This window comes from Anabrus simplex, chromosome 1 (genome assembly GCF_040414725.1).
Source record: "Anabrus simplex isolate iqAnaSimp1 chromosome 1, ASM4041472v1, whole genome shotgun sequence".
Lineage (NCBI taxonomy): Eukaryota > Metazoa > Arthropoda > Insecta > Orthoptera > Tettigoniidae > Anabrus > Anabrus simplex.
The window spans coordinates 1196367999-1196382784 of record NC_090265.1 but is presented as its reverse complement, the minus strand read 5'-3'; the positions used below and the strand labels follow the sequence as shown (position 1 = coordinate 1196382784).

General features: G+C 37.8%; 1 protein-coding gene across 1 annotated transcript in view; it reads right to left on the bottom strand.

Annotated features, from left to right (window-relative positions):
- The window catches only part of nonC (serine/threonine-protein kinase Smg1), a 794437-nt gene that overhangs the window by 98420 nt on the left and 681231 nt on the right, over positions 1–14786 (bottom strand). The window contains 1 exon segment of the mRNA XM_068225601.1: positions 8418–8752. Within this exon segment, the coding sequence (XP_068081702.1) occupies positions 8418–8752 (335 nt within the window).

Below are 14786 nucleotides of genomic sequence, written 5' to 3'. Positions count from 1 at the left end.
GGTGGGTCAGGTTATCCCAGAGTTGTCTGTGTTTGGTTCATTTATTTGATTGTTGTTTAATAATATTTCTTGCAAACTTAAGGGCAGATTCAATGCCATAATGATGTGATTTTGAAAGTTAACAAGATCGTATAATTTTCAAAGCAAGCATAAATGAGTGTAAAATTTAAGAAAGTTTTGTAACGTTAATTAATGTACGACATGAATAATCCCAATGTAGTTATTTAATAATTTTCAAGAGAAGGATTATTGTTCTAAAGAGCAATATTAATTATAACATCAGATCACAATGGGATTCATGTTAATTAAATTAATAATTTTCAAGAGTATTAATTATTCAAATAATCAGTTTAATAATATCAGCGTGCTATTAAAGATATCCGTAAATGAGAAAGTGAAACTAATGTGGATTTTGTAGATACTGTGCTATAATAATTCAGAAAGGAAAACATGGTTATCCGACACTTGATTTAGTGAAAATTCAGCATTTCAGTTTATTTTAAGTGAGACACATGACATCAGGCAGTCAAATACATTTGAGATCAATGGTAATTTAGGATGACGTTCATCATCTCTTTTTATTTTAAACTTTAAAGCCAATGGAAGGCTAATTTTGATTTTATTTTTAATCTTTCAGAAATATCCATTGTCAACGAGATTCAAGATTTGAATGACATACCTTTTGTAAATCTAGTCTACAACATTAGCTCCATGAGGATCACGATAAACAGCAGCAAGAGATACTTTGTTATTAATTTCAATTTGTGCTTATTATAATAAATGTCAAGCCTATGTTTTTAAAAAACTGTTCTTCTCTTTTATTGTCGTCAAACCTTGTCCCTTAAATGCTTGTTTAAATTAAGACAGCCCGCTAACGAACTGTCCACTTCTGGATCGCTCGAGGGCTGGCTGAGCTTAGCAGGAAAATTAAAGGGCAATACATAGTTTGGATATCAAGGATATGTAGTCCAACATTCCTATCGTAGATACTATAAACATTTTTTTTTGTTAGATGCTTTATGTCGCACCGACACAGATAGGTCTTATGACGACGATGGGATAAGGAAGGGCTAGGACTAGGAAGGAAGCAGCCATGGCTTTAATTAAGGTACAGCCCCAGCATTTTCCTGGTGTGAAAATGGGAAACCACACAAAACCACCTTCAGGGCTGCCGACAGTGGGGTTCGAACCCACCATCTCCTGGATGCAAGCTCACATCTGTGCGCCCCTAACCACATGGTCAACTCGCCCAGTCTATAAAAACAGTAAGACAGAATTTCATGCAACATACCAAATTAAGTAAGGTAGAAATTGAAGAATTTTTAACATTACTAGAATTTACTTTGGAAAATAACTATTTCGTTTTTGACAACAAAATTTACAAACAATCTAAAGGCCTAGCAATGGGTTCGCCGGCTTCAGGTATTTTAGAGAACATATTCATGGATTACATGGAACATAATAATCTATACATATAAGAGTTTTGTCTGTACATTGCTCAGAATTTGAAAAAAATGGTATTTCTGTATCGTTCATGTCCACGGTAACAAGGAAACGCACTTTTTTCTTTTCCGTAATTTCTGTCTGTCTGTACACGCATCACTTGAAAACGGCTGAAGAGAGTTTAATGAAAATCGGTATGTAAAGTCGGTGGGATGGATGAGCCTCCACAATCTAGGCTATAAATCATTTAATTCACGCTGAGTGAAATGGTAGTTTAGGGGAAGGCCTAAAATTCAATTCTCAAATATTTATATTTTAAGTGGTCCTGTCGATAAATACTACATAACTAAAGTTACATAGAATTAAATTTCCGATCATTTATGGCTTATACAATTTTACCGTACCGGCTATGATAACACTGTTATTCATGAATTTCGATTTTTGTTGCTAAGTCCACATCAACGCCGAACCACGAGAAAATGGGTGAACAGAATTTAATGAAAATCAGTATATAGAGTCGGGGAAGAAAGAACTGCAGTCTAAGCTATAAACAATTTTACTGATCCTGGGTGAAATGGCAGTTTAGGGGTAGGCGCCTAAAATTTAATATTTAAATACCTTCGTTATTGTTCCTATATAAAAGTCCTACATAACGAAAGTTATAGAGAATACAATTTCCGATCATTTATGTTTTATTCAGTTTTACCATACCGACTGTGATAGGAGTAGTATTTCAGAGGCGGAAGAAAACTAAATGCGAAGGCCTACAATATGGAAAGCGCATACCATTGATCAACAATAACATTACATTGACCATTGTTTGTTGTGATGTTCTTTGCCTCTTATCGTGCCCTTTAACTCTGATAGATGGGATTACTGTTGCGTACCGAGTATAACAGCCTGACTCAATATTGGCGAGAAAGAGCTGGGGAGTTAAAAATCTGTTTTCTTTAGCATGCCATTCCTCTGGTTCATACATTGTCTAACACTGCTGGTACGTAACACACTGGTTCATCAGTATTCCAGCTATTCACTCCCTACTCTGACGTGCTGTTTTGAATGAGCAGTGTGCAGATTTGGCAGAGGCTCACTTAGTAATAGTAGTATGACCTGGTCTACAATTACAATTTAAGCCTATTCCAAATTACAGCACTACAATTCATTAATAATTCAAAATTCAACCCTGAAAAGAGACGTTACTTAAGAAAAGCGTCTTCCTCTTCACTTTTATTAAATTCTACATTCATTTTGTTCGAAATTAGCAGCGAAGAGGGGTTTTCTCCTCTGGCTTGGAGGAAAAATTTGCCTCCAAGTCAGATAGATTTTTTCCGCCACCAGTGTGGTGAAATGAGATTTTCCGATTCATCGGGTACTCCTAGTAAAGAGATTAGTAAAAGGGCATAGATTTGTCCTCCTGAGAGACACCCCGCTATGCGACGCCCCCCCCCCCCCGAACGAAAAAAGACGAAGAGTGTTCACGGCCATTCTAGCTCTGGAACTTCGGACTGTTAGATCGGCAGCGCAGTACTGTTTGTTAAAAGTGAGAAAATGTGTTGTTTTTTATTTGATCGAATATTTCATATTGCTTTTAATCGCGCCATTCCTACTGACGTCATTGTAATGACCTATGTTCATTTCACTTGGGAAAACCACTAAGGCAGTCTTTCTGAGAATGTAAAAAAGCAGGTGGAGAGTGAGTGTCTGCCACTATAATGAAAACTCCCCAACCCGATTGTGACAGAGTACGGAAGCAGACCTACCGTCACAATGAATATTCCCTCACCCAGTCTTCATATGAGAAAAGATGTTTGGTGACTTCCCCGTCGCGTTTCTAGGGTAACGTTGCTATGCAATATAATACAATCTTGCTCACAAGGTGTACACTACTTAACATAGAATTCTGTATGCAATGTAGAATTCCGTAGCGTAGCTAGTAGTGGATAAAATAGATGCATTGATTACAGGTTCGTTCCAACACACGAGTTTCTGACGGTCACCGGCGGGTTCATGCATGGCCCTGTGCGCATGCGCCGGTTTGGGATTGGTCAGCGGCTGGTCCCGAACTTGATCGTGTTGGAACACTTCCTGGACAGCAATCTGACGTGTAAACAAAGAGTTTGGCGCGTATTACCTTGCCCTGTTTAGTTGTTTGTAGATTCGTGACAAAAAGGAAAGGGTAAATTACTGAAATACTGGTGAAATTCAATATACATATAGAACACGGTACAACAAGTATTTTAAAAATTAATAAAGAATGAAATACACACACATGGCTTATATTCGTTTTAATTGGTTAGGGAGGGATATCTGCCTCGAAGCCTTAAGCATGTATTTCACTGTTAAGGAACTATGATTTAAGTAAATTGGATCAAAGAAATGTTATAGTCTTTGATAAAAGAACTGGATGAAGCATGTTTATACATATCTAAATATTTGCGATTAAGGAAATATAGCGAGATTCTGAATGATATTAAAGGAGATGATTATGGTTGAGGATGTAAAGAAGAAAATAAACGTTTTCAGCTCCCAATAGTTGCTAGAAAATGCTGTGTAAGGGAACTGCTAATATTGTCACATTTTTGTTAGGCATCGCAAATCTCAAACTACAAACGTAAAAATAAATTTACAAGCTGCTTTACGTCGCACCGATACAGATAGGTCACGGCGAAGATGGGATAGGACAGGGCTAGGAGTGGGAAGGAAGTGACCGTCGCCTTAATTAAGGTACAGCCCCAGCCAGCATTTGCCTGGTGTGAAAATGAGGAAACCTCAGAAAATCATCTTCATGGCTGCCGACAGTGGGGTTCGAACCCACTATCTCCTGAATGCAAGCTCACAGCTGCGCGCCCAACTCACTCGGTATAAAATAAATACACTTGCTCGTTCTTTATTTTTTATCATCATAATACACTATTTTCAAAGGTCATTGTTACAACCTTCGTTTCATAGAAGTCGCGGGTCCAATTCCTGGCCAGGTCCAGTTAATTCCACGAACGCGGGAACAGGGTGTTCGTGTTCGTCTCAATACATGCTCTTTATAGACACACATCTTAGTGCCAACCAACAACCAACCAACGGAGAAACACGTAATAGCAAATACATCCCTCCACAACATGTACAACACAGTTCGTTCCCAGGCCCTACTAGGGTGAGAGGAAAGCAGTGGAACAAGTGGTAAGGAGGTTTCCGTTTTGATGTACCAAAATTACGGTACCTACAAGTTTTAAATAACTAATTAACTTTTATGTGGCCATGACCCTGTCATTTTCTACCGTTAGAAAAATCAACAACTATAATAATCGCTACTGAGTTTGGACGATGAAATCAGAATGACGCGAAGAGAAAGAACCTCGGGAATTCCACTGGCAACAATAAAACTTACGCAAATAATTTTCTCGCTTCCTTGGCGTGGATAACTGCATATCCAACTCATCTCCACTGGATGAAGATTCAACGAAATCCCCGTATCTTTCAATTTTTTATTGCGTATTTATTAATTCGTTATTTACTAATTATTACTAAGTTATTATTTCTACTCCTCAATTCACAAGTGCATGAACATAATTCATTAACAGATTTAGAAAATTATTACCGCTTAGAGGTTATGGCAATGTTAACAAACCACACGGGAGAAGAACAAGGAACAGAACAGGAGTGGAAACGCACGTGGTCTGTCCAGTGAGTTTCCTCTCTCGCGCATGTATTCCATTGCGCATGTCCGTACTACCGGTTCATGCCATAGGCCTCGGACGAGTTCTGGCGGTCAGTAACTGCAGTTCAAGGTATGTTGGAACGCCGCATTTGAGTACATGCATCAGTCCGGATTGGTTTGGTGTGTGTTGGAACGCTTTCTCTCAACTGCGCATGCGTTGGACGGTCAGGGACTCGTGTTGGAACGAACCTTACATGGTTAAGATACGTCGATGATATATTTGTTATTATCAATGAACAAAAGGTTAAACCTGATGGCCTATTAGAGTATTTAAATACTTTGGATAAACAAGTATATTTTACAATGGAATCTGAAAATGATGGAACTTTAAGTTATTTAGATTTAACAATTACTAAAAATTCTGGTAATTTCGATTTTCAAATTTTCTGAAAAGCTACACAAACAGATACTATTATCAGAAACGACTCCAATCATCCAGGTCAACATAAAAAGGCAACATTTTACAGCTTAATAGAGCTATGAACATACATATGTCTAGGAAGAATTATAATAGAGAGATAAATATAATTCACCAAATTGCTCATAACAACAGATACTTCAGAAAATTTATTAATAAAATGATAAATAAAATGAAAAATGAACCAAAAACAACTTTAATTAAATAGTGAAAGGAGAATAAGAAATTTGCATTTCTAACTTTTCAAAATAAGCACTCTTATCAACTGACTAAAATTTTCAGAGAAAGGAACATCAATGTTGCATACAAAACTGATAATAATACTAATAAGATCATTTTCAATTCAGATAAAATAGAGAATAAATGTATATTTAATAAATAAGGAATTTACAAACTTACATGCCAAACATGTATACAATGATACATAGCACAGTCTGGAAGAAGTTTGGCTATAAGGTACAAAGAACATCTTAATACAGTCAAACATAAAAGATATTCGGCAATGGGAGAGTATATGGTTAAAAAGAATCATAAATTTACGGACATTTCTAATGACATGGAGTTAATACATTCGGGAAAAAACGGGAAAATTCATGAATGTTTTGGAAAGTTTAGAAATTTATCTTGTACAAAAAAAAAAAAAAAAAATACTTTGAATCAAGTATAAATTAAAGAAGTACAGAAGAGAACCCATTGTATAGACTAGCGTTTGATCATTTAAGGAAGAAAAAAAATGAAAAAAGAAGAAAAACTTGAGGATCTTAAATTTATTTAGGTATTCCCTTTTCAATTCATCAAAATATTAAATTTTATATAATATACATTTTCATAATATTTCATTAGTTTCTTTATTCACTGATATGGTGAATTAGGATACAATAATCCTTTAAATTGTAAGAAAAATAAAAGATAGGGTTATATTGTTTTATTCCTTGAATTGACATCACTGATGAAGGGAATGGATATTTTTCCTGAAATGTGTATGATAAAATAAATAATTTTCAATCATTAAAAGTGTATTGACAAGGTGGACATAAACTATTTTAAATAGTTTCTTGAATAGATTCAAGCAGTTGTTAACTTGTTAGAACTAAAGGCTAAGAAAAATTTTCTTAATTTTAATTCTCTACACTGAAATTAAAGTACGAATGCAATACACCTCAAGATATGGCAGCGTGCATCTCTGATTTCAGAGGTTAGTTTATTTTTTGCCACATCTGGTTACATTTCGGAGAGGTTATTTTCATGTGAATTTATAGCGAGATGTTATAAATTCTCTACTGGCGCTTGGAATATGTTTTCATGATACATATAGTATGGTCAAGTTAGGTTAGGCGATGCTGTTTGAATAAGAAAACAAACTTGAGCCACAAAATGCGATCGATCATTGAACAGTATAGTTTTCTCGCAATGTACACTTGCGAGCTCTCTCGCCGACATTCAAAAGCGATTTTGGAGTTGATTAGTAAAACCCGTCGACTGCTGTTCTCTAAAAGGAAATTCGAAATGAAAGAAGAGAACACGTTTTTGCAATAAATGCGTAAATTACGTGGCCGATAGCAGTTAACTCATTAGAAATAAAGGCTGAAGCAAACGATCACTTAATTTTAATGTTATATACTGAAATTGAGTAAGAATGTGATTCACTTCAAGATATGGCAGAGTAAATCACGGATTTCAGAGGACAGTTCATATCTCCTTGAGTCTAGTTGAATTTCGGAATATTTCCATGTATATTCGTAACAAGGTGGTTATAATCTCTCTACGTGGGCTTGAAATATGTTTTCATGATGCATATACAGTTAGGTTCGGTGACGCTGTTTGAATAAGAAAATAAACATTTGCCACACATGTCTCTGGATTGATGGAATTAAACATACATTCACATAGTAACAGATTTAGAAAAATAACAAACAAGTAAGCCGTAGTGTGGATATAATCCACGAAAACGCAAGTTTTGAACAAACTGATTGCCGTTTCATATCGATTTTGATGTATATGGCTTCTTCCCCCGACATTTACGAAAAATCGGATGTGACAACAATCCGCTATAACGAATACATTTTTTGCTGTTATGAATTCTCTCTATATGCGACTTCTACTGTATTAACATAATTATGCGTTGTCAGTTAAAAGAAAACAGGCAAGTGGTATTAACAGACAGAAACACAGAGAAAATTGAAGAGCATAGGACACTAACCATACTTAACATCCAAAGCCACCTAGTTTTTTGTTTTATGCTACTTTAACTACTCCCATGATTTTCAGATATGCTGAAGTACCAGAAAGATTGCCCCACAGCAGCTACTTCATGTGCAGGTAAATCTTCTGAAATGGAACTGGCATGTTTGAGAAAGCTTGATATAATACGCAACAAAGCATGAGAATGACTGCTAAGAACAGAAGGGAGTAAAGAGGACAGTGTTTGTAACAGAAACAAATGCTAAGTTAAAATTAATATGCTAAATGAGGTTAAGCAATATAATATTTACTTTATGCCCCACTAACTGCTTTTACAGTTTTTAGAGTTGCCAAGATGCTGGGATTTTGTCCCACAGGAGTCCTTTAATGTGCCAGCAAATCTACCGAGATGACGCTGACGTATTTGAACACTTTTAAATACCACTGGACTGCGCCAGGATCTTTAACCTGCCAAGTTGGGTTGAGAAGGCAAGCGCCTCAACCAAATGAGCCACTCAGCCTGGCGAGGTTAAGCAAACTGGCTTAGATAGAGGGATTACATAATGGATTCTCCTGTAGAGAATGATCTAGATGGCAGTAATCAAAACAAATTAATATTTTTTACAATAGAAAGAGCACAATTTACTTGTTAAAGATACGTACTAGCAGCAGCAGCTTCCATCATAAGAAGACGCTTGTTGAGTGTGCACAGAGCAGTGATGATGACACATTCCAAAGCCACAGTTGCCCCATGCTCCCCGCGCATAAATTTTGTTATGGCTTCTCGTGCTTCCATGTAAGAAGCTTCTAATCGTACAATGGACTCTGGAAGTCCCTCAGCAGTGAGCCGTTCGAAGCATTTTTTAAAGCGAACATTGGCCTCCTGGAGAGCTCCTTGTAACTGATATGAGAAGGCTATTATTTGCTGATTGGCAGGATTATTGTTGAGAGCATCAGCAGAGAAGACTGACTGGAACTGGGCTCGCACTTCTTGACATCTGCAAAAAGTACAAACTACAATAATACAGTAAAGCCTTGGATTAGAATCAAAATTCATTCTGTAAATGTGCTTGTAATTCAATGCACTTCTATATCAAAGTGAATTTTCCCAAAAGAAATAACTGAAATATAGATGATTCATTCTGCAACTCAAAAATATGTATTTATATAAAAGGTTGATATAGAAAGTTTTAAGAAAGCCTCAGAGCTATGGGAGTAATGCAGTCCCACTTTCATTTGACAGGTGAGGGACTCCTTGGAAACAATGTGGCAAACAAAATGGAATTCGATGGGGAGCTATTAATATCAACTGGGGTTATGGAAGGAAGAAAGTAGAACTGGCTGAATTAGCAAAGAAGATGCATCTGAATGTGTTAGGAGTTGTGATATTCGAGTATGGGGAGATAATGAGGAAGAGATAGGAGATTATACAGTCTTCTTAACAGATGTTAAAAAGAGAAGGGTAGAGTGTGGGATAGGACCGTTCATCAGGAATCCTATTGCACACAACGTAGTATCTGTTAGACACGTAAATGAGCAAAACATGTGGGCAGATTTAGTAGTTGGAGAAATTAGGATGAGAACTATCGCAGTCTATTCACTATGTGAGGGTGCAGATGAGGAGGAAGTTGGTGTGTTTTATGAAGCACTGAGTGATATAATAATCAGGGTCAACTGCAAGGACAGGATAGTGCTGGTGGGCGATTTTAATGCAAAAGTTGTAAATAGAACTGAAAGGTATGACAACGTGATGGGTAAATGTGGCAAATATATGGAAGCTAATAGGAATGGGAAGCATGTTCTGGCCTTCTGTGCTATTATGGGATTAGTGGTTATGAATACATTCAAACAAAATTTCTCCAACTACCAAATCTTCCCACATAATTTGCTCATTTACATGCCTAACAGTTACTATGTTGCGTGCAGTACGGTTCCTGATGAACAGTCCTATCCCACACTCTACAGATGGGAAGGTTACAGGCATCAAATCCGTAAGAGACCATATCATAACACACTTTCGAGTTCAGGAAATCTGTCAAGAATGTGCGGGGGTTTTTTTTGGAGAATTTTTTATGATACAGACCACTATCTAATCTGTAGTAAACTAAGTATCTCTAGGCCTAGGGTAGAGTGATGCAGAGAGAGCATCATCTGTACATGAAAGAAACAGAGCAAAACAAATAAGTGTTGAATCAAAGAAGACTTGGGAAGATTTTGGTAATAACCTGGAAAGGCAGGTTACGCAGCAGGGAAACCTTTCTGGACAATAATAAAGAATCTTAGAAAGGGAGGGGAAATGGAAACGAATAGTGTTTTGCAAGGTTCTTAAACACTACTAAAGGTTGGGCCCAACGCGAGACGAGCTGCTATTGGTTAACGAAATGACGTCACAGTAGGAGCAAAGCAGCCGAGTCCAGAGCGCACACATCAGTAGGAATCTCGTAATACCAGCAAACATTACAGTCTCTCAGAACTAATTGCAGACCAGACATAAAGATTACTGCTTTTATACGAGTGAAAAAAAGTATAACATAGTTTTTCATCATTTCTCGTACGAATAAGGTATAAATGTCATGTAACGGTGCATTGACCAAGGCTTGAAATTTATTAACATTTCCAAGTTCCTCTATTTAGTTTGAGGAAGGTTACGTGCTCTCAAATCTGTTAACATAAATATTTAGAAATATGAAATGTTTGTAATATTAAATTTTGACAGCAAAACTTCCGTAATGGAACTACCGTATGTTAACATACGATATACTGACTTACTTCCGCAGGTATTGAGTTTAGAGCTTAACACACATTACAATAGCAGCAGAAGTAAGTTCATATTCGAAACCATGCATAGATATTCCTACTTTTTAAAATTAAAGAATAAGAAAGAATAGGAAAAACAATTAGAACACAGTCCTACCCTTGAGATCAGATGTCATGAAGTGCTTGCTTTTGAAGATGAAATCCACTGTCGTGCCTTTCGCCGATGAGCTGCTATGGATTTTTCAGTTCTTGCCCGAATGTTCATTTGTCGTATGCGTATAAATGTTCTCATTTTAACATACATTTTTACTATTTCTTGTGGCACAGAGAGGATTTTAGTGTTAATTATTTGACACATTTTGCGTATAATATAAGGTATGCGTCACAGTTCAGCACCGGCCCCGTGGTGTAGGAGTAGCGTTCTTGCCTCCCACCCAGGGGGCCCCGGGTTTGATTCCCGGCCAGCTCAGGGATTTTTCTCTCCACCTGAGGACTGGTTCGAGGTCCACTCAGCCTATGTGATTAGAATTGAGGAGCCCAGTATAACGGCCGAGAAGATGCGTCGTGCTGACCACACGACCCCTCGTAATCTGCAGGCCTTCGGGCTGAGCAGCAGTCGCTGGGCAGGCCAAGGCCCTTTCAAGGGCGTTACGTGCCGTGGATTTTTTGGTTACAGTTCAGCACCTCCATAAGTGTCCGTCAAAATTAACTTAAATTCCTTTATTTGGTTTACCCTTCTTCCGATGGAACGAGTAGACCTCCCCGAGATAACCTCTATTCATCCCACAAGGGCTGTACGAGAAGAAATGGAAAGCATTTCCCCGGTGGGACTTCCCATTGACCTGTCATATTTTCTTCCACGGAAGGCGAGGTATCGAAATCCCTCTGCTGAACAATCAGGTGTCGCTGTAGATTGCGGCACGGTTTTCTATCGCAATGATACTATGAACACAGAAATTTCACTCCAGCTACTATTACACTATTCACGCAACTAACGAAAAGAAATTAAGTGCACCTCACTGCACGAAACACAGCAACTTAACAGAGATTTCACAGAAACGAACTAAGAGAGAGAGAGAGAGAGAGAGAGAGACACACACACCCACAACACAAAATACAGTAGGCCACTATATAAACCAACAGCAATATACAGAAAGAAATTATGTATAGATATTACATAGAAATCCTGTCTTTATAAGACAGACAGCTATAAACGATATAAGATACACGTGCGGTTGTATGCTACACAGTCACGGTGCTCCTGTGATGACGTCACGAGCAGGACGAGGGAAAACTAACATCTACAGCGCAACCAATCTGGGCCACCCGTGAGTGTTTTGGGTAAATCAGGTGAACTCATAACAGATCCCAGAGAATCACTGGTCAGGAAGAAATATTATGAAAATCTTCTGAATATAAAAAGGAAAACTTTCTGATGAAGTTGTGAACAACCGAGCTCAGGGGAAGGAGTACAATGATGTTGGTGAAATTATGCTTGAGGAAGTGGAAAGGATGGTAAATAAACTCCACTGTCATAAAACAGCAAGAAGAGATTAAATTAGTCCTGAAATAGTGAAATATAATGGGAAGATGGAAATAAAATGACTTCTTAAAATAATAAAATTAGCATGGAATGTTGGTAAGATACCTTCTGATTGGACAAAATTAGTAATAGCACCATCTATAAACAAGGGAACAGGAAGGACTGCAACAACTATCAAGGTATTTCACTGATCAATATATCAGAAGGTGCTCACTGGCATTTTGGAAGGGAGGGTGCAAACAGTGGTTGAGAGTAAGTTGGATGAAAACCAGGTGTGTTGATTTACAGATGCTAGATGTTCATTTTTCTGCTTTTAACACATTGAAGACCATGCTTTTAAGGTGGCATTAGGACAGGCAGACTGACATATTCTGAAGGTTTTAAAAAATTCTGGAAATTAGTAGGTAGTTTGCAATTGTAACACATTTATATATATAAAAACAACTGTCTGTTTTACATATTGAAAAATTAAGATCGGCCTATATTGAATACTATTCACTTTGCAAATTTTCCAAGAATATGCCTTCTGAAAAAAGTCTGATAAAGTCACATCTGAATAGTCTACCTTTTCTACCAATCCAGTGTTATCAAACTACTCTTCCATTGTGTCTAATTCCATTTTCATTCTAAGATCCACTCATAATAGCAGAAACAAATCTTAAATCAGAGACTAAACACTTTTTACAAAGTAAATGAAACAATGAAAGTGGGGTCTCTGAGCAGCTCGATGCATGTAATTTAGAAGTGAACACGGGCATAAATAAGCTGGTATGAGTTCAAGAAAACTATGGCAATGTGTCAACAATGCCAACCTAACCTCTATTATGTGAAATTTGTATGTATTATACCCTCCCCTATTTTTGAGAAAATTAGGGGGGGGGGGGAGGGGGGAAGAGGATGTTGCAGGCAAGTTATTACAATATTTTTATCACAATAGGGATGCTGAGACACCTGGTGAACCTGATAAAGCAAATGTACTCTTCAAATACAGCGACTGTGCATGTCAACAACACCCTTTCTGCTATCTACACGACTTGCCGGAGTGAGGCAAGGATGCATTTTATTGCCCCTCTTTTACACAACTACAACAAGCCCATCATGACGGAAGTTCTCAACAAAGACTAGAATGGTGACACTGCCATAGGTGTAGGTAATTTAGCAATCTAGGATATTCTGACAACACAGTGACAATAGCCAAAAAGGAACATGAACTAGAGATTGTCATGCATAGACCAGAAGATCGAAGAAGGGTGTAACAACTCAAAATTAGTAATACAAAGACCAAGGTGATAATCGTAAACTGCCCCAACACCAACTACCCAGACATCAAAAGAGTTGCTGGCTTCTTTATCTTTACAATTGGCTTTACATTGCACTGACACAGATAGGTCTTATGGTGATGATGGGATAGGAAAGGCCTAGGAGCGGGAAGGAAGTGGCCATAGCCTTAATTAAGGTACAACCCCAGCATTTGCCTGGTGTGAAAATGGGAAACCACAGAAAACCGTCTTCAGGGCTGCCAACAGTAGGGATCAAACTCATTCTTTCCCAGATGCAAGCTCACATATCGTCCCTGCTCTGGCAAACTAATGAATCTGCAAACTGGCAAAAAATTAGGAGAGTTGAAAGAAGTTGTGATTACTCATGTCAAATCAATTTTGATATATAATGATTGGTTTTGTGTGTTAGACATACTGAGCCGTATCCTGCCGGCCCATAATAATAATTGGAATATTATTTGACCAAATATGTGAAATTTATTCATAAAAGTTACAGTCTAACATGTTAAAGCATCGTATCCCAAGATAGTTGATACCGGATGTTAAGCAAGACAGTAAGTCGCTGGATGTTGCTTCATATTTCCGTATGACCGTGAGAAAGGATAGCGTACCCAAGCGCTGGCAAGGATCGACACGTGTATTAGATGCTGACCAAGCAAGATATTTCAGCCAATGGGAACTTAGGGATTTGGCAAACCTGGAGGCTACACCGCGCCAAATCTTAATTCCAGGATGACCAACGTGCTCTGTGGATAAAGTCAGTTTCTGTAAGTAATCGGTTTTCCACAGTTTCTGAAGTCGGATATATTCGGAAATGTATTATAAAAATTGGTGGAAGAGATTTGCTAGTGTTTGAGCTGTGTTTTGTAAATATATCACAATAAGTATTGTGTCATCATATATGACGAACTCTCCGATTGGTGGTTGGTTCAGACACCCAGGAACCCCAACATTATTGGCGTCACCGAAGCCTCCTCAGTAACCCTAGCTCTGGAGAGCGTCAGTCCGTAGTAAAGATTTGAACCGTGCGGATGCACCAACTTTGTATCTCTGTGGTAAAGATTTGAACAGTGCGGATGCATTAACTCTGTGAATGGTGATCGTGATTAACGTGGTGTTATTCCTGTAATAGTAACTGGTTCTCATTGATACTTTAAATTGTGCAGTCGCAATATTTTACTATACTTGAGTAAATGAAATAGTATAATTTTGGCAGAGTTTACTTTCAATTGATAAAGACGGTGTTCAGTGACCGCTGAGTAACAAGTGTAGTGGAAACGTGCTAGTGTTTCACTATTTCGCGACGGGCGCGTATTCGCGTGGAACTTCCGTACCGAACCGTGTGCTACTTTTCAAACTGTATTTTTACCCTTTAAGGGAAGTGTGTAATATATATGTGAATCAGTGTGTTTAGCTGATCTGGTAAAAAGAAAGGGTATTTCGGCTCGCAGC